The following is a 27,511-nucleotide window of genomic DNA, read 5'->3' as shown; positions in this document are numbered from 1 at the left end:
AGGCTGAGGATGTTCAAAGAGATAAAGGAAAGAATTTAATCTATTGTGCACAAACAGGGTATTACAAAGAAAGAGCAGATGGATTTGGAAAGGAAACAAGTGAGGGGCACCTGGCTGGCTCAGTCAGTAGAGCATGCGACTCTTGATGATGGAGTTGTAGGTTCAAGCCCCAAGTTGGGTGTAGAGATTACTTAAAAATAAAATCTTTAGGGGCGCCTGGGTGGCACAGCGGTTAAGCGTCTGCCTTTGGCTCAGGGTGTGATCCTGGCGTTATGGGATCCAGCCCCACATCAGGCTCTTCTGCTATAAGCCTGCTTCTTCCTCTCCCACTCCCCCTGCTTGTGTTCCCTCTCTCGCTGGCTGTCTCTCTCTCTGTCGAATAAATAAATAAAATCTTAAAAAAAATAAAATCTTTAATTCGGCTTGGGTCATGTTCTCAGGGTCGTGAGATCGAGCCCTGCCTCGGGCTCTGTGGAGCCTGCTTGAGATTCTCTATTTCCCTCGCCTTCTGCCCCTCCCCCACCCTGTTCATTTGATGGCTTGCTCTCGCTCTCAAATTTTCTTAAACACATTTTTTAAAAGATTTGGGACACCTGGGTGGCTCAGTCGTTAAGCATCTGCCTTCAGCTCGGGTCATGAGCCCAGGATCCTGGGATCAAGCCCCACATCGGGCTCCCTGCTCAGCCAGAAGCCTGCTTCTCCCTCTCCCACTTCCCCTGCTTGTGTTCCCTCTCTCGCTGTGACTCTGTCTGTTAAATAAAATATTTTAAAAAATAAATAAAAGATTATTTATTTATTTATTTATTTATTTAATTTAGAGAGATAAAGAGCACAATTTAGGGGAGGGCCAGAGGGAGGGAGAGAATCTTCAAGCAGACTCCCCACGGAGTATGGAGCCCCACACATGGATCAATCTCACGACCCATGAGATCCTGACCTGAGCAGAAACCAAGAATCAGACACTTAATCAACTGAGCCACTCAGGCACCCCCCCAAATTAAATCTTTAAAAAAAATTTTTAATTAAAAAAAGAACAAGCAGAAATACTCAAATTGAGATGAGAGAGTACGTAAGCACAATAAACAAGTTAAATAACAGAACAACTGAATAGAAAACTAGTGAGTGGAGCAGAGAAAACAAGTGAATAACTTTTTTTAAAAAACAAGTGAATAATTTGAAAAGGAAGTTAACAAGAAGGATGGTGTGAGATGCCCCAGCCTTCAGCACTGCGTGCGTAGAGCTGCCCTTGCCTTGGTCTGTTACAATGCCACAGCCAGAACAGCTCTGCCCAGGGGCACACAGGGCCATCGGGCTTGGAGCAGCTCAGGGCCATCTGTTCGATTGTTTATCGTAGTACTTTCCCATCCACTAACATCCTACTTTCCCATGATTCATTGTTGCGTTATTTCTCTTGCTCTCTTTTAAGGATTTTATTTATTTCTTCATGAGAGAGTGAGAGAGAGCACGTGCGCACACAAGCAGGGGGAGCAGCAGGCAGAGGGGGAAGCGGGTTCCCCGCTGAGCAGGGAGCCCAATGCCGGGCTCGATCCCAGGACCCTGGGATCATGACCTGAGCTGAAGGCAGACGCTTAACCAACTGAGCCACCCAGGTGCCCCTGTTGTGTTATTTCTCAAAGAATAAGGAAACAGGCTATGCCTAAGGGTTAAAGTATCTGCTGACTCTTAAAATGCTAAATATTATTTCTGGCAGTCAGGTGAACCTCAAGTGGTAGTGGGTCACTTCTAGGCTGATTATTGCCTGACAGTAAGCCACTAAATTCTAAAGAATGTAGCAAAGATAGAGACGTCATCAATAATCCCCAGTTATCTGCTGACATCAGGTAATAAACTAGGGTGGGGTGGGGAGGGGTGGGAGCTGTCTCTGAAGAGCCTGCAACAGCAGGAATCACTGGGGTCAGGGCGCTTCCCATTTCCTACTGGCATACAGGGAGTGGCTGTGCTCCACACCTGTTATTTTCTTCTAAAGGAGGCCAAGCAATTGTTATAAAAAACTAGTTTTTAAAATTTTTATTATGCAACTTTTTAAAAAATAAGGTCTACATCCAATGTGGGCCTCAAACTCATGACCCAGATCAAGAGTTGCATGCTCTCATGACTGAGCCAGCCGGGTGCCCCTGAGGCTTTTAAAACAGTAGGTAGGGGCACCTGGGTGGCTCAGTCAATTAAGCATCCAACTCTTGGTTTTGGCTCAAGTCATGATCTCAGGATCGTGAGCTCGAGCCCTGAACTGGGCTCCGCACTGGGTGTGGAGCCTGCTTATGATTCTCTCTCTCCCTCTCTCTAGCTCCTCCCCCCCTAAAATAACCCGAAAAAATAGTACAAAGAACACCCACATACCCACAGCTAAACCCAACAATTGTCAACATTTTTCCGTATTCAAAAATATGTCAGTGGGGCACCTGGCTGGCTCAGTTGGTTAATGGTCAGGTCATGGTCCCAAGGTCCTGGGATGCAAGCCCCATGTGGGGCTCCTGGCTCAGTTGGAAGCCTGCTTCTCCCTCTCCCTCCTGCTCTTGCTATCTCTCTCTCTCTCTCAAATAAATAAATAAAATCTTTTAAAAAAGAGTTTTAAAAAAATAAAAATATGTAGGGGCTCCTGGCTGCCTTCGTCAGTAGAGCATGTGGCTCTTGATCTCAGGGTCACTGAGTTCAGGCCCCATGTTGGGCCAAAAGCCTGCTTTATTTATTTATTTATTTATTTATTTATTTATTTATTTATTTTAAAGATTTTTATTTATTTATTTGACAGAGAGAGAGACAGCCAGTGAGAGAGGGAACACAAGCAGGGGGACGGGCAGAGGGAGAAGCACACATCCTGCTGAGCAGGGAGCTGGATGAGGGTCTTGATCCCAGGACCCTGGGATCACGCCCTGAGCCGAAGGCAGACACTTAACACTTAACAACTGAGTCACCCAGGCACCCCTAAAGCCTGCTTTAAAAAAATGATAAAAGAAAATTTAAAAAAAAATATATTAAATTATATACGTGTATGCGTATGCATATATACACGTTCGGCAAGCTCATTTCAAAGTGAATAACCAAGACATTTTATCTCTAAATACTTCAGCATGCATAAGTATGTCCAGTGTAAGGACATTTACCCACATACCCACTACACTGCTATCATACCTAAGAAAATTGACCATAATTCCTAATTTTACTCATATTTAATTGATATTCAGATTTTTCCAGCTGTTCCCAAAATGTCTTTTGTGGCAGGTTTTTGTTGTTTTTTGTTTTTTTAATTTTAAGTAGGCTCCACACCTTCTGTGGAGCCCAATACAGGGCTTGAACTCGGACATCAAGACCCGAGCTGAGATCAATGGTCTGACAATCGACTGAGCCACCCAAGCACCCTGGCAGTTACCATTTTTTAGCGAGCCAGTATCCAATCAAGGATCAAGCACTTTATTTTATGTTACATCTTGTTAGTCTTTTGATTCTAGAATGATCTCCTTCTTTTCTCCTTTCTGAGACGATGATCTTTTGAAGAGACTAGGCCAGTCATCTTGTAGAATGTTCCATGTATTGGCTTTGTCTAATTGTGCCCTTTTGGTGTTCTGAACTTGTTCCTCAATCTTCTCTGCATTTTCTTTAAACGGGAAGTTGCCCCTAAAGGCCTATGTAGATTCCGGTTACATCGCCTGGGCAAGAATACTTCATGTCTGACACCGTGTAGTACTTTCTTGTGGCCGCTGAAACAGAGCACTGCATACCTGGGGGTTACAGCAACAGGTATTTATTCCCTCACAGTTCTGGAGGCCAGACGTCTGAAACGGTTTCCCTGGGCCACAATCAAGGTGTCCACAGGGCCTTGTCCCCTCCGGAGACCCTAGGGGAGGATCCATTCCTTGTCTCCCAGCTTCTAGTAGCTGTTGGCCTTCCTTGTGACTCGTGGTCACATCACTGCAGTCTGCCTCTGTGCATATCGCCTCCTTCCCTTCACTCTGTGTGTGCTGACTCTTCCTCTGCTTCCCGATACAACCGTATAAATGATTGCATGTAGGGTCCACCGGATAAGCCAGGATAAACTCCCATCTCAAAATCCTCGACTGAATCACACCTGCAAATTCTCTTTTCCCCTGTGAAAGTTAGTGTTCGCAGGTTTCAGGGATTAGGATGTGGATATCTTTTAGGCGATGATTTTCAGTTTACCACATGCTATGTGCTTCACAGGGCCTTGGATCAGGGGGATCATCATATCTACTTGTCCCATATTTATTTATTTATTTGTTTTTAAAGTAGGCTCCTTGCCCAATGTGGGGATTGAACTCACAACCCTGAGATCAGGAGTCACATGCTCCACTGACTGAGCCAGCCAGGCGCTCCATACTTGTCCCATTCTTGATCTCAGCTTGATCACCCAGTTGAAGTGGTGACCCCTAGATCTCTTCATTGTCAAGGTCCTTTCCCCACTTGTGATTGACAAGATTTGGCACCATATGAATGAATATCCAATTCCCCATCAACCTTTAACCTAATGGTTTTAGCATTCATTGATGATCTTTGTCCTGTGTAGAGGAGGAAAGTGTTCCCTGACCCTCGTAGGGTTCCTGGCTGGGTCTGAACATTAAGACAAACACACAGAAAGGAAGCGCACAAATTTATTTAATGTAAGTTTCCCATGACACTGGAGCCTTTATATGGAAATGAAGACCCAAGGACATGGTGAAAATTACTTGCTTTTCTGTTGGGTTGAACAAAGAGAGGCAGTTGTGACAAAGCGACTAAACTGTGGGGAGGCAAGAGGAAATCGGAATTTTTTTTTTAAGATTATTTATTTAATTGACAGAGAGAAAGACAGCCAGCAAGAGAGGGAACACAAGCAGGGGGAGTGGGAGAGGAAGAAGAAGGCTCCCAGCAGAGCAGGGAGCCCAATGCAGGGCTCGATCCCAGGACTCCGGGATCACACCCTGAGCCAAAGGCAGCCACCTAATGACTGAGCCACCCAGGTGCCCCGGAAATCGGAATTGTTTTAACACGGTCGGTATTTGTGTAGTGTTCGCTCAATCTCAGCCTCTCATCCTTGATAATGAGAATGTCTTCCTTCCTCCGGCTACAGGGCGGGCACCTTTCACATGGGAGCTTCATTTCCTGCCTTCAGGAAGAAAAAGGAAGGACAGAGAGCCTCCTTTGCACCTGCAGTTTCTCAAGTGCCTTTAACTCAAAATAGTCAATATGCCAACACCCCATGTTGTGGGGCGACACGCTCTGAATTCCTTCACCCTAGTTCATTCAGGTTTGCAAAATGATGATTTTTCTAATTTGATTATCCTTCCTCCACTCATTAGATGATATTCTTCTGTAAAACAAGTAATAAATAAGTCATTTCATCAACTGGTATTTTGTCTAATCTGAATTATTTGTCTCCACCGCAAAGGCAGGATAAATGATTCATTTCCCCTTTATTTCCAGTATTGTGTGTAAGGGGTTGGTATGAAAGTCTCCTCCAGCAGGTGGCAAATGAGTTCCCTCTCCTTTTTGTATGCGTGGATCCAGGAAACTTCCCCGTGGTCCCTTTGACCTTATCAAATGCCTTGCTGAGACCCAGACATGCTGAGACCCTGCTCCTCCCCTGATCTCTGCTTGGTTGGCATGACATCCTCAGCGGACCCACGATAGTTCCGGATGTTGCTCTTTACCAGGCTCCCACCCCAATAGCAGGGCATCTCCACATCTCCAGGGATTTAAAAATAATGGAACCAAGATCGGTAATTGTCAAACAACACATGTCCCTTAAATTGGTTAATTGACAGCAACATAGCAAAGTTAGATGGGCTTAAGATACTGAGGCAAAAAGCCAACTATGTATATATCATATATACAGTGTGTCTAATAATAATGTACAGTTTACTATTATTACTTTTTAAAAGTAACTTCTAGGCCCAGCGTGGGGCTTGAATTCATGACCCAGGGATCAGGCATCACATGCTCTACCGCTGAGCCCGCCAGGCGCCCCTGATTACGTGTACTTTAAAGACTAATAAACAACATGTACTTACCGCTGAGCTGAGGCTCTGGTACCGCTAAACGTGCGGCTTGCAGAGTTGGTGGCCACAGAGCATGTGATTTCTGGTCCTAGTCCCACAGGAGTTTTCCAGAGACACTTCTCCAGCCTCGATCCAGAACAAAGTCAGAGCCAGTTCATGCACTGAAGACGTAGCCTTTTGATACTTTGTTTACAAAAAGAGGCAGCCAGCTTGTGAGTTGTAGTTTGCTAATTTGGTTTTTAGAAATATTGTATTCGAGCGTGATTTATCTTGATTCCCAAGTTTTTGGGTGTTCTCTTAAATTACGCACCCAGGGGAGCCTGGGTGGCTCAGTCCCTTAAGTATCTCCTTTCGGCTCAAGTCATGATCCCAGTGTCCTAGGATCGAGTCCCGCATCGGGCTTCCGGCTTATGGAGGCGTATTCCTTTGCCCCTCCCCCGGCTCGTGCTTTCTCTCTCTCTCAAATAAATAAATAAAATCTTTAAAAAATTAAAAAATAAAAAAAAAAAATCATGTACCCAAAGTGCAGTCCTGCTTTGTTGGGGATGGGTTGAGGGGACAGGAAGAACTTTCTTGTTTAATTTTCAGTCCTCAGGCCCCGGATTTATCTCCTGATTGCAAATCTGAGATCCACCGAAACCCTGATTTCAGCGCTAAGAATTGGCTGATGTCTCCAGGGCAAATAGAGCCTCCAGGCCCACTTGATGTTCTGGATTCTTGCTTTCTACTACTTATGGTTTTTTGAAGATTTCCCTTACTTTTCTGCCAGCTAAGCCTTACGCTAAAAATGTATTTTTTTTTTAAAGATTTTATTTATTTGACAGACAGAGAGAGAGCCAGCGAGAGGGGGAACACAGGCAGGGGGAGTAGGAGAGGAAGAAGCAGGCTCCCAGCAGAGGAGCCCGACGTGGGGCTCGATCCCAGGACTCTGGGATCACGCCCTGAGCCGAAGGCAGACGCTTAAGGACTGAGCCACCCAGGCGCCCCTAAAAATGTACTTTTATTCTATCCAGAATATTAGGAAATACTAGGAAAGGGAAACCTACTCTCTCATTGTGGTAATTTGAGTCAGGTTTGTTTGGTCAAAAAGTAGTGCAGGCTTTTGTCTTAGATCTTCTCTCCTAATCATTCTTTTTTAAATTTTTAAAAAAAGATTTTATTTATTTATTTGACACAGAGAGAGAAAGAGAGAGCACAAGCAGGGGGAGGGGCAGAGGGAGAGATAGAAACAGACTCCCTGCTGAGCAGGGAGCCCAACATGAGGCTTGATCCCAGGACCCTGGGATCATGACCTGAGCTGAAGACAGATGCTTAGCCGACCGAGCCACCCAGGCGCCCCTCTCCTAATCTTTCTTTGGGCAAAATTGATTGACCTCCTCCTGCTCCCTCCTGGTAGCAATTTCTGGTTGTGAGGACTGACTAGTGAAAAGGTGTACCTGGTGCCTGGTCCCTGGTATTAACTGCTCAGCCTAAGTTGTTATGATCTTTTCCCACTGTTTGAAGGCAGCCTGAGGACAGGGAGAGAGAGCCCAGAGTTCAATCCTGAGCCAAGGGGCTGGGGAGCGGGATGGGAGGGGTGAAGGGCAGTGGCCTGTGCTGCCCCGCCCCCGGGCCCCAGTCTAGAATGAGGCACTCACCAGGCTGCAGGCTATGTCTGCTCTGTCCTATTTGTAGGGATAAGCACTGTACCTTCCTTACGGCCTCCAGACATTCCTTCCAGTTCCCCTTTTACATTAAAGAGATCCCCTGTGCCCGTCTGGGACCACACTTTGAGAACCACTGGCCTAGGTCCTTACCCACACTGGATCTGTCTTGCCTCCAGTATGAGGCACCCACCATGTGCCATATGCTGTGGTGGGCATTCAAAGTGCTGGGGTAAACAGGCACGTTTGGTCCCTACCAGCTATTAGGGTTACTGGTTTCTTTAGACATGAATTCTTCCTACTGAAACTGTTTCTCTTTTGAGATTTTTTTAAAGATTTTATTTATTTATGTGAGAGAGAGAGAGAGAGAATGAGCAGGGGGGAGGGGCAGAGGGAGAAGGAGAAGCAGGCTCTCCGCTGAGCAGGGAGCCGGATGTGGGGCTTGATCCTAGGACCCTGAGATCATGACCTAAGCAGAGTCAGATGCTTAACCAACTGAGCCACCCAGGCACGCCTTGAAATCTTTTCTACAGTGTTTTGAAGTCTGTTCTTCCTAAGTCTAGGCTAAATGTGTAAGGAAGTTTCTCAAACTACAGTCCAAAGTCCCCAGCATCAGCCTCTCGGGCAGTTCCCATTAACATGCACCTGGACGGCTCAGTCAGGGGAGCGTCAAACTCTGGGTTTCCGCTCAGGTCCTGATCTCAGCGTCCTGAGATCGAGCAGTTATCGGGCTCCTCCCTTAGGGGGGAGTCTGCTCCAGATTCTCTCTCCCTCTTTCTCCCCTTCTGCCCCTCACCCCACTAGGGTTTATTTCTCTCTCTCTGTATTATAAATAAATAAAATTTTAAAAACGCGAAGTCCTAGCCCTCCTGGGTGGGGGGGGAATCCTCTCTCAGCTACGGTTCTTGGCTAAGAAGGAACAAGGTCACTCTTCACAAGCCTTCTGCCACATCTACTTCATAGCACAGTAGCTCAGACATTCACGGTATCATTTTCTCTTTCCTCCAGCATTTTTTTAAAGTAGGCTCCATGCTGTGTTTGAACCCACAACCCTGAGATCAAGAGTCAGACTCTTATCCAACTGAGCCACCCAGGCGCCCCCTCCCCCAGTATTTCTAGTAACACTGTTAGCAAGACCTTGTCAGACGTGCAATTTTTAGTGCTATTAGACAGCACTGTCCCAATTGCTGCAATTACCACCCTCTCCACTCTTCCCACATCATACCAATCTTAGGATCTTCATTAGAAAAGCAGACACCCCACCCCACCAACCACGCTGCCTGGGGTCCGGGTTTCTCCCTCCTTTCTTCCCTCGGATGTCCTCCTGCAGGCCACAGATTCTTCCCCTATATGTCCCCTGTGTGGTTGGTAACAGTGTGGTTTACTGGCCAAGGCAGAGTATTACATCAATCGGTTTACTCAACTGGCAAGTAAAGGGGGGAAATTAAGCATTTATCCTGCCTTTCCCTNCAAACCATGCTTCAGGGTAACCCAACAACTTTGATGAGGGAAAGCCCTTTCTTTTACTGAAGAATTTCAGGTAATAAATGGGATAGAAATAATAGAATTTAAAAATCAACATTTCACAACCCCTCAAAATAACTGATTCAGGCAAAACCATCTGTGGATGAACTTGTCAGTTGGAAGGTTGACGGGGGGAACTTACAAAGGAGGGGTCAGGCTGTGGCCACCTGAACCCACTGCTCAAGCCCAGCTTTATTCAGTACTTGCCCCCTGAGAGGGGGCAGCAGGAAGCACACACCACCTGGGAAGGGATCCTGCTGCCCCCCTCACCCCGCCCCCACCTCCTTAATGGAATCGGAGGCCAAATCTTCAGGTTTGATAACTGGAAATGCGAAGGATGGAGGAAGAAGTTAAATGACAGTCTGCATAGCAAACTGACAAATCAGAGTGGAACGTTCCATAGGACAAATGCCCCTATTTCTGCATAGATGGTATCAAGAAAAAGAAAGAGGGGAGGTGGGATGGCAGATTAACCTAGGTTTAAGAGACATCAGAATGAAATGTGTAGGTTTTCTTTGGATCCTGATTTGAACAAAAACTATAAATAAGACATTGTTGAGACATTTGATGAAATTTGCACATTGGCTGGATGGATATTAGATGATAACAGAGTCATTCTTAATGTCTTGGGTGTGCAGTGCTGTTACGGTTACACAGTATAACGTTCCATTTTAAAGAACGAGATACATACTTAACATTGGGGTGAACGTCACAAAGTCCGGGATTTGCTTCAAAATATTTCAACCAAGGAGAGGAAAAGAAAAAAGAATCAGAGGAAGCAAATATTGAACACATGGGGTATACATGGGGTTCATTAAGCTATTTTCTCTACCTTTGTGTTTTTAAAAACGTCTGTAAGTGAAAAAAATTGAAGTATTACATTATTGATCACAAATTCTGGATCAAATACAATAAAATTGAACCATATCCTCACATATAGTGAGATTATTCCATTTTTTTCTATCTGATGGAATGAATTATGCTAACATTTCTTAGATGTTAGGATAACTAGAGAAGCAAGTTGAAAGTAAAATGAACTTCTAACTGTAAGTGAATGTGGCCCTTACTCCTCAGTCTTTAACACTCTTACCACCTGACTTACGCATCGTAATTTCTTTCCCTACAGAGGAAAGCTATGGCTCTCCCCCTCATCTGTAGGCCGCCCATTCTCTTCACAGCGCCTGCCTGAGGATGGCGCTATTTTCTCATATGATTTGTCACAGGGCTTATTTCTCCGCCACGCTGGCCTGGAGAGGTTCCCATCTGCATTTCACACAGCTGCCCCCTGCCTCACAGAGCACTCCATCTTAGCAACAGACAACAGGACAAATTTTTAAAAATCTCACGGGGCTCCCCCTGCTACTCCTCATTACACCTATGAAGATGAACGTGTTTTTCTGTGAGAAAGAAGAACGTGAGAGGGAAAGGATTTGATTTGCCAAAGTCCGATTTCCACGGGCAAGAAGCACACCAGCTTCCTCCCCAAAGCTCGTTCCCAGCCTCTTAACAAGTGTACGCGAAGAATGGACACGGACATGCGCGCTGACAGAACCACACAGACTACAAATGCTCATTCGCCTTCATTAAAAAGTTAAGTTACAAATATTTCGATTTATAAATAGTCCAGGTGGGTAGTGCACCTAGTTCTTTACCCTGAATCCAAATACTGCCCTTCCAGGACTTTCATCAACCCGCTCCGTAGCCGGCATCTTACCCCAAAGAGGAAGCTCGGCCTTCCCCAATTCCCTGAGTTCGCATTTATTCAATTCCACAGGCCTGCCTAGTCCTGCCTAAGAAAAGGGCCAATCATCGCCCTGGGAAGGCAGAAGGGGTAGGGGCCAAACCCAGCAATGATGTGGAAAGAAAGTGCTCTCAGCGAGGGCAGGACTTCCCGTGTGGAAGAAGCCAGGCTTGCAGTCCTAACAGAGCGATTTCCCTGTCAAAGAGAACTTGGTTTCACCAAACGCTAGAGTCTAAAGGAAGGTGGAACTGTCTTTTAGGCAACTCGAGCAGATCCTCTATGGACCCATGGTCCCGAAGGCTAAGTCCAAGGCCTTGTACTCTGTGGCAGGTGTGCAGCTCAGAGTGTCCCGTAGACGCTGACTTTGGCCAGGGAGATGCTCTCTGTGTACTGATTCCGGCCCTTCTCATACAGGACGTAGAGCTGCGGCGCCTCGTCCTTCCCGCCCACGCTGCCCTCCAGGGCTGCCAGTGAGGAGTAGCCACTCGGGCCCGGCCACAGCTGCACCGTCTCCTTCCGCCACGAGGTACCATTGCTGAAGCTCCAGCGCAGGGTCAGGTTCACCCCTGGGGAGGGCAGGAGGGTCAGGGAAAGGAGGCGCCCCGGCCACGCCTTCTCTAGATAACAGGGGCTCCCCCGCTGGCCCCCCAACAGACACTCACGAAACTCAGGATGGGCGGGATTGGAGAAGAAGATGATGCCCGAGCTGGTGGCTACCGCTCCAGCAGCTACCACAGGGTCCACGAGCTCAGGGTCGAAGGTCACGTCACGGGGCCGGATTGTGTCGCAGGCATCGTAGCTGCGGAGGACAATTCGGCAACGGCAGTGGTAGTTGTTCTGGTTCCGGGCGTTGATGACCACCGAGCCATCCGGGAGCTCATAGGGCTAGCAGAGAGAACCGCGCTTCAGCAAGACCCAGGGAGGGGCCAGGGCAAAGGACCCTGTCCCTGAGGAAGCAGGCTGGGTGGCACAGAGCTGGGCGGCCAGATCCTGGGTCTGTGAGCGCAGGGGTGCTCTGGAGGGCAGGGCAGCTGGAGCGGGTGGGGAACAGACATGGACTCCTGACCTGGCACTCATCGGGGTTGAAATCGTTCTCCCGCTTGGGCTGGCCATAGGGGATGCCGCTGACCCCGCTGCCATAGCGCCAGGAGGCCCCGTGATCATCACTGAGGAGGCAGAAGACCCCGTCCCGCTCCAGGGTCCCATGGCCACACACGATGAGGCGGCCCTTCCTCGGCTCCCGCTGTTTCTGTGGGAAAGGAAGCTGGGTGTCACTGAGGGAGACACTGAAGGGGCTCACAGGCAGGGAAGGGGAACATATCACCTCCTAAGCGTGAGAACACATCTGGTCCCTTTCCATTCTGTCCTAGCTACTGAGGGTCCCAGGAGGATCCCATCGACACCCACTGCCTGAATCAAGGAGCTCTTTCGCAGAATAAGCTCCTTAGGACATCCAGGATGTACACTGGAGGACAGGCTGTGTGCAGGACAAGGGGGTCAAGCCACAGGGTGCACGGGAGCTTAAAGCCATGCTTGCTGTGCTCACTCGCCCAGCTGTGCACCATGGCACAGGCTTGCGTCTGCTCCAAGGGAGGGGTGCCCTTTTCCATTCTGCCCAGGGACCACATGGGCTAATACAGGCCTGTTGACAAAGTTCCATCTTCCCTTGGGAGGGAGTTCTTCCCAGGATATCCCTTTCTTCCAAGGAATCCCATCTAAGCAGAAACCTGACTTCATAAGACTCTCTCCCTGGGAAGAAGCCCAACGGGGTGCATCTCCCAGACTCTTCAAAAGGCAGGCCCCTCCACCCATCTCAGGACAGATACCTGGATGCCGGAGCCTGGTCCAGGGGCAAACATCTCGGTGCCAATATCCAACGAGAGATTCCGGGGAGGGCTCCAGGACACACCGTCATCTTTGCTCCACACCAACATGGTGGAGGCCACCTGGCAGCCAGCCTTATGAGCGCAGACGGAATAGAAAAGGAACACCACTCCCGTCTCCATATCGCTCACCACTGCCCCCAGGTTCAGCCCATCCGGGGTTTCCCCATCATCTATGATGAAGGCTGTCGGAGACCATGTGCTGCCTGAAGAGAAAAGAGAAGTAATCCAGGGTGAGCACTCTGAAGGGGCCCTTTCTATCACTCCCAGTTAAATTCTACCTCCTGCTAAGGACCCAAGGCCTCGGAGTGGCCCCAGGGCCCTACAAAACCTGTCCCACCTCACCTCTCTGACCTTATCTACTCTACCCTTGCTCACTCCATGCCCCCCAAGCTCCTTCCCATTCCTCAAATACTTCTCTCCTGGAGGCCTCTGCACAGGCTTGTGACATCTGCCTGGTACACTCTTCCTCAGGGTTACTCTCATCTCCTTTACTCAAGAGTCACCTGTTTAAAATTGCAACCAGGGGCGTCTGGGTGGCTCAGTCGGTTAGGCGCAGCTGGGAGCCTACTTCTCCTTCTCCCTCTGCCTCTCCCTCTGCTGCTACCTCTGCAACTCCCCCTGCTTTGTGCTCTCTCATTCTCGATCTCTCACAAATAAATAAATATATAAATAAAATCCTTAAAAAAATTGCAACCAATCTCCAGCACCCTGTTTTATTTCTCTCCATTATATTTATCATTTTCCAACACAAAAAATAAATTTACCTACTTATTATGTTTATTGTCTGTCTCCCCGCAGACAATATAAGCCCCACAAGAGCAAGGATTTTTGGTCTGCTTTGTTCACAACCCTATTCACAGAATCTAGAACAGGGCCTGGCAAGACTATACTTTCAGGGATCATTTCTATAGTTTGTTACTAGAACAGGGCCTGGCATATAGCAGGTGCTCAATAAATGTTTGAATGTCCAACTCCTAGGTGATCACAACTTCTAGATCACTGCTCTGGACAGCTTCCCTCCTCAAGTTCCCTCTACCCCTCTGAGACCCAGGGCTCCAGCTCTCCCAGGGGTCCTATCCTATCCTCAGGACCCTTGGGCAGGTCAGGCTCCCCACCCATGCAACCTAACACCAGCCCTTGCCACCCGGGCATCTTTATACCCTGGTCGGTGGATCTCCGAAGAGCAATGAACTTGGCCCCCTCATCTGATGTGGACATTTTTCTGGCCTCTGCGAAGGCAAGGAGAGTGCCCTGAGGAGTGGCTGTGATGAGTGGGATTCGGAAGGTGTGCACAGAACCGATCTGCCTCCCGCTCACCCACAGCAGCTGCTCCATGGTCACCAGCGGCTGAACCTGCCAAGAGAGGAGGAAGGAAGGGTCAACGGACAAACTTGACTTCGGGTTTTAGGACGGATGAATAGTGGCTCGGAGTTGAGTTTCCCTGGGGAAGCCGGGATGTTGGGGATCAGAGTGTGGTCGGGGGCAGAATAAGGAAGGGGAAACGGAAGAGAGTTTGGAGCAAAGCTGGGGGCTCGAGCCGCGGAGGGCAGGAGGACAAGGGCCGGGGAAGGAGAGGGGTTAGGTGCGGATGGAGGCAACCGGGTCTGAGAGCGGCGGAGAGTCCCTCGGAGGACGGGGTCTCAGCAGCCCGCATCCCGGGAGACGCTGGGCATAGACGACCCGAGTGGGTTGGGGATGGGGATATACGAGGGGAGACTCACCAGACTGAAGTCGTTCCTTATCCCAGCCCCAAATTCTGCCAGAGACAACAGCAGCAGGAAGATCGCAGCAAATACCTGAACTCTACAGCCTCCCCAGAACCCCGGCATCCGGGGTTCCCCGGGTCTGCCCAGGAGCACTGCGCCGGGTCGGTCTGCCATCATCTCTTCCTGGGCAGCCGGGACCCAGGCCCCCAGGGCTAGACGCGGGCTGGAGTCTGTCAGCTGACCGGNCAGAGTCTAGCCACCTGCCGCACTTCCGCGACTCTAATTGGCCCTCACACCCTCAGACTCCTCACATGACCGTTCAGCGCCTTGGAGCTGGACCTTCCAATTGGCTCCTTTTGAAGCCTCGGAGCTTGTGACCCGGACTAGAAACTAATTGGCTGGGATGAAGAAGGGCTGGCATTACTCCTCAGGAGCCTTTTGATTGGGTATGGCACCTGGGACGGGTTAGGGGGGCGGGGCCTATTTTAAAGACCCAGGCGGCAAAAAAAAAAAAAAAAAAAGCTGTAAGTCGTCATAGAGTGAATAAAAGTCCCGGACTTTTTGAGAAAACAAAATATCAACCTTTAATAATTTTTTTAAACTACAAAATCGAGATCTGGAAGGCGGGGTGAGGCTGGGAGGCTGTACAGGAGGGGTGCAGCCCTGGATCAGGGTCGCGTCTCTCACTTCTTTTTCTTCTTCTTGTCTTCTGGGAACGCCTCGTTCTTCTTGCCTAGGATCTTCAGAAGGGATTTGGGCATGTAGTAGGGCCGGTCCAGGGAGCCGTCGTTCCTCTCCAGGTCTTCCACTGAGCCGCAACAAAGACCTTTAGAGTGGACCCTCGAGGGCCCCCCCACTCCCGGGAAAATCGGGGAAGACGAGACTAGTCGCCTGGTTTCCAGGCTGCACCGCCACGGGCTGTTCTTTTGGGGGCAGTTTTTGTAACCTACTGGGTAGGTTATGTAATCTCAGGTTCTCCTTGGTAAAGTGGGGTCAATAATACTGTATTTCATAGCGTGCTAGGGCTTAACAGAAAAAAATGCGTGTCAACCGCGTATTGCAGACTGCAGTGCATACTAAACCCTGAATGGATGTAGGGTTGACTCTTGAAAGACACAGGGATTAGGGGCGCTGACCCCCACGCAATCAACAATCCGCCTGTTACTTTTGATTCCCCCCAAATTTAATAGCCTAGGTTGACCCAAAGCTTCACTGATAACAATTGATTAACACATATTTTGTTGTTATATGTACTGTATACTGTGTTCTTACAATAAAATAAGCTAAGGAAAAGAAAATGTTAAGAAAATCCTAAGGGAGAGAGAATACCTTTACAGTACTTACTATATCGAAAAAAATGGGGTTCTTCAATGGTCATAGGAGGGTGAGAAAATCCTCACTCACTACAGCCACCTGCTGGGAAGTCTCTGTGGCCAATTTCTACCTTCGTTTTCTAGGGTTCTGCCCTGGAATGGTCTTTCTTGGGAGACCCTGTCAGCCTGGCAGGTCACTTCCTCTTTTCTTCCACAAGCCCCTGGCTTGAGGATGGTGGAAGAGGCTTCCTCTGACTTTGGCTCCTTTAACTCACAAAGTTGCTGTTTCTAGAAGACCCAAGTGACCAAAAAACCCTAAACAATCTGGTACCTTGAAATCTGGGGGTAGTGGCGGGGGTGTCACTCACAGAAACAGAGGAACAGTGTGTCCACACACATGCCAAAAACGCTGAAGAAGCCACTGGCAATGACGTAGGCACCCAGGATGGAGATCTGGAAGATACAGGGCAAGTTAGAGTTCCTTTCGTGGGTTGGACTGTGAGGCAGAGCTGGGGAGTCACTCACCATGATGGGCAGCCAGTAATAGTTGAGGGAGGGGTTCTCGAAGTCTCTACCCAGACCCTGGATGCGACCGGTGAAGAAAAAGAAGGACAGGACCCCTGTGGGAGAGGTGTGGAGGTCAGTGTCATCACTCCTCTGAGGTCACTTCTGTGGCTGCCCTGTGCCCCTGCCCTCTGTCCCCGTAACTCCCAGCCCTGGCCCTTACCGACACCTCCAACTACCAGCAGCTTCCCGAAGAGCAGCAGCAAGTCTGTGACTTTATCCAGAACGAAGACCCTGTGTGGGAAGTTGGGGTGGGTCGGGCATGAGGGGCCTGGCAGGGCTAGGAACTGGATTGGCTATATAAGTTGCTGTGACAGATGCAAAATGAAAATCGTTCACGCTTCAAGATGAAGACAGCAGAACATTCAGCCAAGCTCGAGGCCCTTCCGAGCGCGGCATGCCCACGGAGCCGGCCTGGGTGGGAGATCGTGGGGGAGGGGGAGAGCCTGACCTGACAATGTTCCGCATGAGCAGCATGAAGGCATTTTTGGCGGAGACACAGAAATTCTTCCCGTAGATGGCGATCTGAGTGGGGTCAAAGGTCAGAGTCACCTGTATGGCGCTTACCTGGGCCAGGGCAGGGGCCTGAGCCAAGGGACCCCAGAGCAAGGGGCCGCTCGTGCGGGGGCCTCACCATGATGTAGGCGTTGCGGTTTAGGAACTTGATAAACTTCTCCAGACACCAGAGGCAGCACTTAAAGCAGCACATGATGCAGCGGGCCACGGGGTTCTGGGCTCCTGGAGAAAGGCGGAGCTCATGTTTGGTCACTGTCCCCTGATCGCCCCTCCCCGAGGGGCCAGCGGCTCACCTCTTAGTTTGCTGTCGATGTACTCCAAAATGACTCGGGCTATCTGCACAAGGGTCAGGATGAGGGCTCCAAAGGCCAGCGACCCAGTGTGGTAACTGCAGAGGGGCTAGGGAGTCAGAGGCAGCTCCAGGACCCCTGAGACTCCCAGGCTCGCAATTGCCAGCCCCCTGCCCTGGGCTTACCGGAGTGTGCGGACGAAGGCAGAGCTCAGGGGGAAGGCGGGGATGTCCCGGGGCTTGTGGAAGGCCCAGTAGAAGGAGGCAAAGGCCCCAGCCAGGACACACTGGCCCAGGGCCAGTACCCAGTTGAGGGTCCAGAATAGCCCCAGGACCCCGTAGATTTGCAAGTTGAAGAGCGAACGCTGAACCAGGCCTGTGGATGAGTAGCTCTGGAAGACGCACCTCAGCCCTGGGCATGAGGAGTTCACGGGCTGGGCCTGGGGGTGACAGAGGAGGGTCATTCTCAGTGGACTCCTGCCACTCCCAGAGCAGAGGGAGGGAAGCAGCAGCCTCCCTGAGTTGGGGAAGCCATTTCCTTCCAGAAGATTCTTCTCCAGGTTTTAGTTGGGTTCAGATTGCCTAGTGTGTGAGAGTTTGGGTTTCCTTCAGTCTCCATATGGGCACAAGAGCTCCGAGGCTGTGTGGGCCAAGCCTTAATGGTATGAAGGCAGCGTGACCAGCACCTAGCTCTCTCCCTGGCACTCAATCAGCAATCCCCTCTAAACCAGCCCCGGCAACTTCAACCAAAATGCTTTCTAGCAAAAATGAACAGACTGGGCATTAGATGGTATTAAGGAGTCATTGTTAATCTTGTTGGGTGTGATAACGGTATAGTGGTTATGCTTTTAATTTATTTTTAATGAATTTTATTATTATTATTATTTTTTTTTTGGTTGTGTGTGTGTGTGTTTTAAGATTTATTTTTAGACAGAGAGAGTATGAGCAGGGAGAGGGGCAGAGGGAGGGGGAGAGAATCTCAGACTCCCCACCAAGCAGGGAGCCCACCGGAGGGCTCAATACCACCACCCTGAGGTCACCACCCTGAGATCACAGCCTGAGCCCAAATCAAGAGTCAGACCCTTAACCACCTGAGCCACCCAGGCGCCCCTTTGGTTATGCTTGTAAAAGTCCTCATCTGTCCGGGTGCCAGGCTGGCTCCGTCAGTAGAGCGTGAGATCCTGATCTCGGACTTGGGAGTCTGAGCCTCACGTTGGGCGTAGAGATTACTTAAAAAAAAATAAAAAAATAAAACGTCCTTATGTGTCGGGATCCATCCTGATGTGTTTACGGGTGAATTGGCACTTATGTCCAGAATTTACCTTAAAAAACTCCAGAAAAAAAGAATTATGGGGGTGGGGGAGTGGAGATGGATGAAACAACGACAGTGGGAAGTTGAGGGTTTGTGTGGGTTTCAAAATTTCCATAACAAAAAGTAAAAAACACAGAAGTAAAAAAAAAAAAACAACCTTCCCTGCAAATGTGACAAAAATCTTGAGAATGGCTGAAATTGCTGAGTGTGTCTTTGAAATTTTATAAGAAAATAAACCACTTTCCACTTTGTAACTGTCGGTTTGGGTCGGTCTCCACAGCGAGACCCAGAGCAAGCTAGAAGGGAGAACCAGGTCATTTGGAGCTTTGCATACCTGGTGCCTGGCACAGGGTGGGTCCTCCCTAAATGTAAACCAACCTCCCTCCCTCTCCTGTTTTAGAGTGGGCTGATGCCTGTGAGCAAAGCCCCCGTCCCAGCTCCAAGAGGTGGCCCCACGAAAGCTCTGAGGACAGCAAATTCCCTGCAGTCCCGTGCACTTCCGGGAACCTGACAGGGGACAGTGTGGGGAAGCAGCTTCTCTCCGGGCGGGCTCCCCCCTCTGCCTATGGCCTAAGGCACTGTGTTCCTAGGCAAAAAGCTTTGAAAAACTAAACAAAACCCATCTACAGTTATCAGCTCTTATCAGGTGCCAGACACGTACAAAGCACTTTATGTGCCTGATGTCATTGAATCTTCTCAGCCACCTGGAGGGACGGAGGGGCGAGGGACGGGTATTATGAGTGTCTCCATTTTACAGATGAATGGACTGAGGCTGGAGGTGGAAGTGGCTAACAGTCCTCCTGGCAGAGAGGCAAGTCCGGGGAGGGTGGGAAGTGCTGGTACCCGGCATTCCCAGGGCCGCAAGCCGTCTCCAGCCTCAGTTTCCTTCTCTGAGTAAGGGGTGGCTGAGGGGGAGGTGGGCTGGGTCCGGAGTCCACTGCCGGCTCCCTTTCTGGCTCTGCTGGGGGCCTGTCGTGTGACCTTGAGGGAACTCCTCTTGTTCTCTGGTCCTAAGTGTCTGCTGTGCAATGAGGGATTTGGACTAGCCGGGCCCTAAGGTCACCTCAGCCCTACTGGTGCCCCCCACCATGTCCACCCCAAATCCCCTCACCGTGGGGTCGCATGATGCATTCATTTGCACTTTCTCACAGCTGGGCAAGCTGGCGTTGGGGGCCCAGAAGACATATTGGGGTTGCCCTGATGTGGCCAGGTACCCAGAGGGAAGTCAAGGAAGAAGACATAGTCACACGGGGGGTCTCCACAGGTCCCCCCCTCAGGGACACCTTCCCAGGTACTTGCGAGGGTTGTTCACTGCACAAAGGGCTGGAAATCAGCCTGGGCTCAGTCTTTCGACTCCGTCCAGGGGCAGGCCTGTGTCTGCCCAGAGGAAGGGGCACCTTCTTCCAATTGCACTAAGGCATTGTGTAGGTAAATAACGCCCCTTCCCCGACCCCCGCCCCCGCCCCAGGAGGCCTGGCCATGTGGGCAAAGGATACAGGGCGGTCATGGCCCAGTAGACGATGGAGATGAGCAGGAGAACAAAGGTGACCAGAGGGTAGAACAGGGTAGACATCATCTGCCCCACAGCCCTGTAGGGAGGTAAGAGCAGTCCATCAATATGGCCCCGGGCCCCAGCGCCCACCCACCCTGTCCTGGGGCTGACCCTGGCAAGGTCCCCGCCACTGTCCTTGCCAGGGCCTGCTCTGTCCCCCAAGCTGGGCACATAGTAGGTGCTCACTGAATGAACCGACCTGAATAAATCAGGCTCAAGGGACCCTTGGAGGAAATTAGAATCACAAAGAAGCCCCTTGGGGCAGCTTCAGGGAGGCTAAGGGAACGGAGTCCTCAAAGTAGGGTCTCCTGACGGGTTTGGCAGGTAGGTCCTGGGTGGGAACAAGCGGCTACTTCTCCCTGCCTGGGCTCCTGCCATTCCACCCGGCAGCCACGACCAGCACAACGGCAGCCACCGTTCTGACTGCTCCTCGCGGAGAGCCTGCTTCCTGTTCTGGGAACCCGACAGGATACTAACTCATTTAATCTTCATGACAACCCTACAAAGTAGGAAATATTATTGCCCGCTGCCCCCCCCCCACCCCCGAACCCTGCCCGGGCGTCTGGGTGGCTCAGTTAGTGACGTGTCTGCCTTCGGCTCAGGTCATGATCCTGGAGTCCTGGGACCGAGCCCCACATCGGGCTCCCTGCTCAGTGGGGAGTCTGCTTCTCCCTCTCCCTCTGCCCCCCACTCCCGGCTCCTGCTCTCTCTCCCTCACACTCTCTCAAATAAATAAATAAAATTAAAAAAAAAAGAACTATTATTGTCCCCATTTCACAAATGGGTAAATCGAGTCTCAGAAAAACTGAGTCACACAGCAGAGTTAACCACTGAGTGAACTCTGCCCTTCTCCGGGGCTCCCCGCCACCTTCCCAGCACTGCCATTCCATGCCTGCACCCCTGTTCTCTGCCCCCTCTCCCTCCCAGGCAGGTCCTGACTTGCTGGCCTCCTTCAGGAGGGCGATGGCGATGCGAATCCGCTGCCGCAGGAAGATGAGCATCAGCAGCAGGATGGCCTCGAGCACAGCCAGCACGATCACTGAGGGTGGACAGGGAGCAGAGGGGCGTGCGTCAGGGCCCGGGCTCGGCGAGGCCCGGGGCAGCCCCGCGTGGCTGGTGGTCCGGCAGCAGGCAGGCACTCACGGGCGGCCAGCCAGGTCTCCTGAACGTTGCGGTAGGCGCTGAGGTTGCTGGTGAAGCCCAGCTGGGTGATGGAGGCACCCCTGTCCCGCAGCACTCGGTACTCCTCCCAGCAGTGGTAGATGCCGTACGCCAGCACGCCCAGCACCCCGAGGATCAGCACCAGCACCAGGGGCCCGGCCACCAGGCGCAGAAGAAGGATAAACAGCAGGCTCAGGACCAGAGCCACACCTAGGGCACTGTAGGCAGGGGGAGGTAGTGGAGGGTCATCCCTGGTCCCCTAAATCTTCTCCCTTTCAGAGGCTCCCAAATGCCTCACACTCCCGATGTCCCCAGGTTAGACCCCCTTTCTCTTATAAATCTTGTTGGGTCTGGGGTCAGTGCAGAGTTTCTGTTTCAGACATTGGGCTAGGGGCCAGAGGATGGGGGAGGGCAGCAGGGAAGGAGATGGTAGGGGAATCAGAGACTCACATAAGAATCCAATACCAGGACTGGGCAACATCTTCAAAGATCTTAACAGTGATGTCACGGGCATTGAGGCTGTCAAGAAGACCACTGCTGGGGAGGGACAGAGTCAGATGGGGTTGTTGTGGGGGGGAAGGGGTACGGGACAGAGATGTGGGGGCAGGAGGATGCCCACCTGATCCCCTGGGAGATGGAGGTGTTGCTGGAGATCCCTGGGAGTTCAGGTAGAGTGCTGTTCAGCAATGGAAGACAACGCCCCAGAGCTGGAGGGAGAGAACCGGGGCTCCTGGGTGGGAGGGCCCAGAGCTTTGCCTCGAAAGCCTCTGGCCTCCACCCAGCACCTCAGTAGCCTTAGGGAAGGCAGGAGAGGTGGGCTTTGCCCTCCCCCACCCAGAGAGCTGCTCTTGACTCCACAGCCAAGAGGGAGTTCCTGCCCCAGGGAACCCCGTCCAGTTTCCTCACTGTCTCTCAGGACTCCTTCCTCCCGTCCTTGCCGCTGCTGGTGGAGACCCGCATTTCCTCTGGCCTGACTCTTACACCCCACCCTTCAACCCACCCCTTGCCCGAGAGCCAGGAAGACCATGCCTCATTCCAGGGCTCTAGAGCATTCTGCTGCTCAGACACTTCTGGCAGCTCTGCCCTGGAGTGACCCTGCTCCCTGGCCAGGCTTCAAGGCCCCACCATCTGAGCTCAGCCCGCTTTCCCCTCACCTCCGTACCTCTGCTCTCCCTGAGCCTCTCTCTGAGTGTTCTCCCTCCAGAAATCCCATCCATTACTCCCTGTTCAGCTCCATCTCCACGTCACCTCCTCCAGGAAGTCTTCTCACCCCTTCCCCATCTCCTGTGGCACTTTATCTCCACCCTCCCAATGACTTTGCCAGGCAGGCTGACTTTGGCATTTATATTCTAAAGATGAGGAAACAAGGCACAGAGAGGTTGAGTAATTGGCCTAAGACCACACAGCTGGAAAGTGCTGGAATCTGGATCTGAGTTTGGAGCATTCATTTGAGGTCTTTTGATTGTGCTTATATGGAGAATTGGCTCTCTTTTCTCATGTTATAATTAAAATTTTTTCCTATTAAAAATACCATTGACTATTGGAAAGAAGAACATATAGAAAAAATTAAAAAGTCAACAGTGATCCCAGCACCCAGACACATTTGCTTGTGCGTCTGGCTGGACATCCAGTCTGCTTCCAGTGCGCAGACATTAACACGTGTGGGTACATTTGCCCAGCTGTGTGTCCACGGGACGCTCATGCCGTGTCTTTGCCAACATCTCTGATCTCTGCACCTAAAATGCAGCTCAAACGCGGAGCAGTTTCATCTGCCCTGCGTCTCCCCTGGGTGCTTCGTGCCCAGCAGGTGCACAAGACGGCAGGGTCAAGCCGCAGAGAGCAGAATGAAGACCCGTGCTAATTCCAATTCGGCCAGACAAGCTGCATGACTTTACTCTCTCTGGGCCTGGTTTCCTCGTTTGAGCAGTGAGAACACAGGACTAGTGCTGCCCAAGGAAGGAATGCAGCTTCTCACCTGGAGTGGAAGGGAGGAGGAAACCGGGGCAGAGCTCCTGCTGCAGGCTTTGGATCACCGGCTGGGGGTCGGGGAGGACATACAGACACGCAGACACAGAGCAGGGTGAAGGAGGGAGCCCCCGCCCCCACATAGTCACCTACCCAACTCCTCCCCCCACCCACGTGACTCCTCCTTGACCACAGCCTTGACGCTGGAGGCAGCTCTCACCATATCCCAGGGCACCCCTGGCAGACAGAAGTTCCTGTTTGCCGTGTTGAAGACCTCCCCAACCTTCTGTGAGAGCTGGTTGACTTCCACCGTCCATGCGATCTCGGGGCAGGAGGACACACACACCTGGGGGCAGAGAGCATGCTGAGGGGCGGCGGCCTGGACCCTGGGGGTGATCTGGGCAGAGGCGGGTCCCAGGCTCTGACCTGGGGTGTGGGACACTGCAGGCCGTTCTCAGCGACCGTGATGATGTTGGCGGCCAGAATGCAGCTGAAGATGTTGAAGTAGAGAAGATACGGTTTATCTCTGCGGGAGGGAAGGAAGTGTGGGCATCAGGGCCTGGTCAGGGGCAGGGAGAGGACGGCAGGGGCCGCGCCTCCAGAATACAGTGGGCCCAGCGGCAGCGTGTGCGGGGCCCACACCCTGACGCACAGCGCTCAGCTCCTGGCCTTAGGAAGTTCCGTTCAGCTGCAGAGACAACGAGGCACCCGGAAGATGGCCCAGAGTAACTGAGCATTGAAACTGCTACCAAATGGCTAAGAGTTTTATGACCTTGAGCAAGTCACTGACTGCCCACTGCCTCAGTTACATCAGGCGTAAGGTAATAAGACCTGCTTCATAGGGTTTCGATGAGTTTGTGTGTGCAAAGTACACCTTCTGCCCGGAACAGAGTAAACGCCTTGTCGTTGTTAAGGTTTTATTATTTACTGAAAGTTTCCTGCCTGCGGAACCGATGGAATGGCTTCTGGTAAAACCCCTGAGTTTCAGATGAAGAAATCAAAGCTCAGAGAGGTTGACTACCTTGCCCAAGGCCATACGACCAGAACTCACTTAGCCCAGTTGGGGAGTCAAACGCCAAACTCTGAACTTTAAAACCCGTGCACTTAACCATGGCTCTGCCTCCCATTTTTGGGGGAATCAGAAGCCAACTGCCCAGAAAGGGAGGCTGCTCAACGTGGTGTCGCATGGTGAGACTCAGGGAGGCTGTGGCCCGTGGGCAATCGAGGAAGGATCTGGAGCCTGAGTGTTGAGTGTTGGGATCGTGTTCTCGGCCCGCCGCCCACCTCTCCTCCCATCTGCCCCTCTTCCTCCTTCGTACTCACTTGTTGGCCCCTACCCCGCAGTAGGCCCCGGTGGAGTTCCTGGGGTAGAGGACTTGCCGGGGGTCTCCGTACACCCAAGCTGGAAGCAGACGCAGGGATGAGTCACCAGAGGGCAGGACTTGTGTGTGGGGGGGCCACCCCCGCTGGAAACTCACCCACGATCCCCACCACGATGTAACCCAGGATGAAGGCAAGGAAGAGGACGCAGCAGATGATGTCTGTGCAGCTCCTGGGAGAGAAGTGGGGGAGGCCTTTGGAGGGGGAGGCAGGGCGTGTGCTCTGGAGGATTCACGGGTCGGAGCTGGGGGAAGCTGAGGATGGGTGTCGGTAGGTTTTATTTTATTTTTCTAAGAAACCCTTTTTCTCACAATGCACCAGGGAATAAATAAGAAGCACTTGTTTCTATTTGTCCTCAGGAAGGTGTGTGTGGGGGGGTGAAGACAGAAAAACAAAATAACCGTTTTCTGGGTGGGTAAACTTTTGAAGTACGATACAGAAAAGTGAACAACTTGTAAGTGCCTAGCTGGATGAATTTTCCCAAAGAGCACACACCTGTGTAGCCAGCGCCCAGGTCAAGAAATAGAAAGCACCCCCAGAAGGCCCCTTGTGCCCACTCCAGACACAAGAGTTCACCCAAGGACTCCATTTTCCTGGGGCGGGAGCTTTCTTTTTTATAAACTTCTTACCAATATTTCAGCAAATACAATGCAAAACCAAGACCCCCACCCCCTAGTTGGGGCAGGGCCCAGAACTCACCTGTTCCTGATGGGACCTCGAAAGGAGGGGTCATATTTGGCTGGTTTCCCTGAGGTGCACAGGGAAGAGTAGGGAGAGTGAGGCCCTGCGTGGATGTCTCTCCGCATCTCCTGTCCCTCCCACATCCTTCCCTGCAGCATGATCCTACCCTGGCCCAGGATCCTCCCTGCCCCTCAGGAGTTTGGGGGTGGGGGGAGAGATGGACAGGGGCAGGGCTGGCAGGAGAAGCTGGAGAGCCGGAGAGGTAGGATTAAGGCTTGGTCAGCAGCTTCACTGCTCACCGTGAACTCTACCAAGTTGGCTTTGGAGGGAAGGGGAAAGGGGGCCTTAAAAGGTTGTTTCCAGCTCACACCTCAAGGCTGGCAGCCAGGGAAATAGCCTTCGCCTCCTGCCTCCATCCTGGCCCATTTCTCCTGCGTCTCACTGTGGCTGGGATGTGGGACTCAGTCAAGCCACCTCAGTGGTTCTCCCGCCCCCATCCTTAGCCCTCTCCCCTCCCTGTACCCAGCCTAGGGTGGGCACAAATCGAGAACACCTCAGGGAGGTCACAGCCCTTCCCCACAGCTGCCCCAGGCCCTACCTCCACTCTCTGGCCCAAAGCCATAGGGAAAGAAACTGGAGCCAAAGGCATTAACTCCTGCAGGACCTGGGCAGGGAGGGGCCCCTGTAAAGCCCCCCCACCCAAAGGGACCCCAGGCCGCTGCCAGTCTCTGAGTGAGCAGTCAGGGTGACACCTGAGCCTGGCGGTTGAGATTGTGGTCGGTTTAGATTGTGGCCATGTCCTGTTCCTGGTCCTCCCTGAGTACACACAGGGAGGAGGTGGGGCCAGGCAGCTGGGGTCCTGTGTTGGCACAGAGGAGGGAGGGCAGAGGGTTGGGCAAGAGTGTGGGAAGGGGTGAGATCCATTCTCCTTAGGTGTTCTGGACTCTGTCCCTCCATGGCTCTCAGACATGAGATCAATGATTGACCCAAAGCTGTTCCAGGAAGTCTACTAGGGAGGCCTTACTGCTCCTTCCCCTAGCCTGCTTAGGAACCCAAGCTTTGCCTCTGGGAGGCCCCTCCCTTGGGATTCCCTCCCCTTCAGACCAGGAGCTCAGACCTCCAAGCCCCAAGGGACCCCTGCAGGCAGGCCCGTTGTCCTTCCTGCTCACAGGGATCCCAGAGGCTGGTGTCCCAGTTCCCTCTCATCTCAGACCACCCCACCCCTAATCCTAGGGCTCCCTGGGACAGGCTCCTAGCCCTGGGTCCTCATGGAAATTCTGCCGATAGGCTCCCTGCTCGCTCTCCCCTCACCCTACCCTTCACAGGAAGCCCTTGTGAAGCCCCTGCCCCTATCTCTCATGGTACCTCCCTCAGGCTCCCCCTCCTAACAGAGACCCCAGAGGCAGGCCCCGTTCTCCTCTCCACAGAGGCCCACAGCCCTAACACCTCACAGAGACCCTCAAACACACCCCACTTCTGCTGTCACTGCTCACAGAGACCCTGGGAAGCAGACTTCTAGCACCGTTTTCCCTCAGAGACCCAGGGTCCAGACTGAAACTCCTCTTCTTCACAGGGACCCCAGCTGTGCCTCCTGACAGGGGCCCAGACCCCAGGCTCACCCCTCACGAGCTCTGCAGCACATAGACCCTCCCAGCCCCTGAGCCCGATCCTCCTGCTCAGGACCCTGACCCTGCCTTCTTCCATTCAGGCTTTGCTTCCCAGGGCCCTGCCCTGAGGGACCCAGATTCCAGCCCCAACTCCTCATGGAGACCCCAGCTTCACTCCCCAAAGGCTCCCTGGCAAAAGCCCCCAGCCCCTGAACCCAATCCTCCTCCCAGGACCCTGACTCTACTTCCTTCCACCAGCTCTTTACGTGCCCTCCCTTCGGGGACCCAGGACTCCCCTCAGCTCCTCTCCCTGGGGCCAGCCCCAGCCATCGCTCCCCCAGAGCAGGCCCAGACTGGCCTCCCCGCCCTCCGACGGTTCTGGGCCTCTGCCCCAGCCTTGCCCTCAGACTCACCATGGGCCTCATCCCCGTCCTGTTTTCCCCCCATGGTTCAGTCTCCAGAGTGATTGGAGCCAGGGAGACCTAGCGACTCACCTGCCGCCCGCCCCGCCCTCGCACACGTCACAGCCCCACCTCCGCCTATGGTCCTGACACACTGTGGTTCCTCCTTCTCAGCTCCGCCTGGGCAGTGCCCTGCTGGAGGACTGGAAGGCCGAGCCTGGGACCGGCGCAGGGCTGCTTTCCTGCTTGCCGCCCTCTC

The 27,511-nt window shown here is 52.0% G+C and overlaps 2 protein-coding genes and 1 pseudogene across 2 annotated transcripts; 1 reads left to right on the top strand and 2 right to left on the bottom strand.

Moving 5' to 3' along the window:
- Nucleotides 1–10,739: 10,739 nt before the first annotated feature.
- NEU1 (neuraminidase 1) lies at nucleotides 10,740–14,752 on the bottom strand. The gene is made up of 6 exons (XM_008711876.2): nucleotides 14,527–14,752; nucleotides 13,966–14,158; nucleotides 12,746–13,008; nucleotides 11,986–12,168; nucleotides 11,582–11,804; nucleotides 10,740–11,485 (listed from the first exon to the last, which is right to left on the bottom strand). The coding sequence occupies exons 1-6, from the start codon at nucleotides 14,686–14,688 to the stop codon at nucleotides 11,259–11,261; spliced, it is 1,251 nt and encodes a 416-aa protein (XP_008710098.2). The 5' UTR covers nucleotides 14,689–14,752; the 3' UTR covers nucleotides 10,740–11,258.
- LOC121106120 lies at nucleotides 13,686–13,764 on the top strand (annotated as a pseudogene).
- A 324-nt stretch (nucleotides 14,753–15,076) lies between the features above and the next one.
- Nucleotides 15,077–27,298, bottom strand: SLC44A4 (solute carrier family 44 member 4). The gene is made up of 21 exons (XM_040644621.1): nucleotides 27,265–27,298; nucleotides 25,263–25,311; nucleotides 24,662–24,735; nucleotides 24,507–24,585; nucleotides 23,610–23,718; nucleotides 23,404–23,529; nucleotides 23,194–23,254; nucleotides 21,838–21,925; nucleotides 21,669–21,752; nucleotides 21,201–21,436; nucleotides 20,997–21,096; nucleotides 20,002–20,094; nucleotides 19,617–19,719; nucleotides 17,380–17,633; nucleotides 17,198–17,292; nucleotides 17,023–17,126; nucleotides 16,840–16,913; nucleotides 16,552–16,622; nucleotides 16,350–16,444; nucleotides 16,193–16,277; nucleotides 15,077–15,319 (listed from the first exon to the last, which is right to left on the bottom strand). Exons 1-21 carry the CDS (start codon nucleotides 27,296–27,298, stop codon nucleotides 15,195–15,197), a joined length of 2,139 nt encoding a protein of 712 aa, XP_040500555.1. The 3' UTR covers nucleotides 15,077–15,194.
- Nucleotides 27,299–27,511: the final 213 nt, after the last annotated feature.

Source organism: Ursus maritimus, unplaced genomic scaffold (assembly GCF_017311325.1).
Source record: "Ursus maritimus isolate PB19 unplaced genomic scaffold, ASM1731132v1 scaffold_30, whole genome shotgun sequence".
NCBI lineage: Eukaryota > Metazoa > Chordata > Mammalia > Carnivora > Ursidae > Ursus > Ursus maritimus.
The sequence above is the reverse complement of the archived record's forward strand: the minus strand, read 5'-3'. Positions and strand labels throughout refer to the sequence as shown.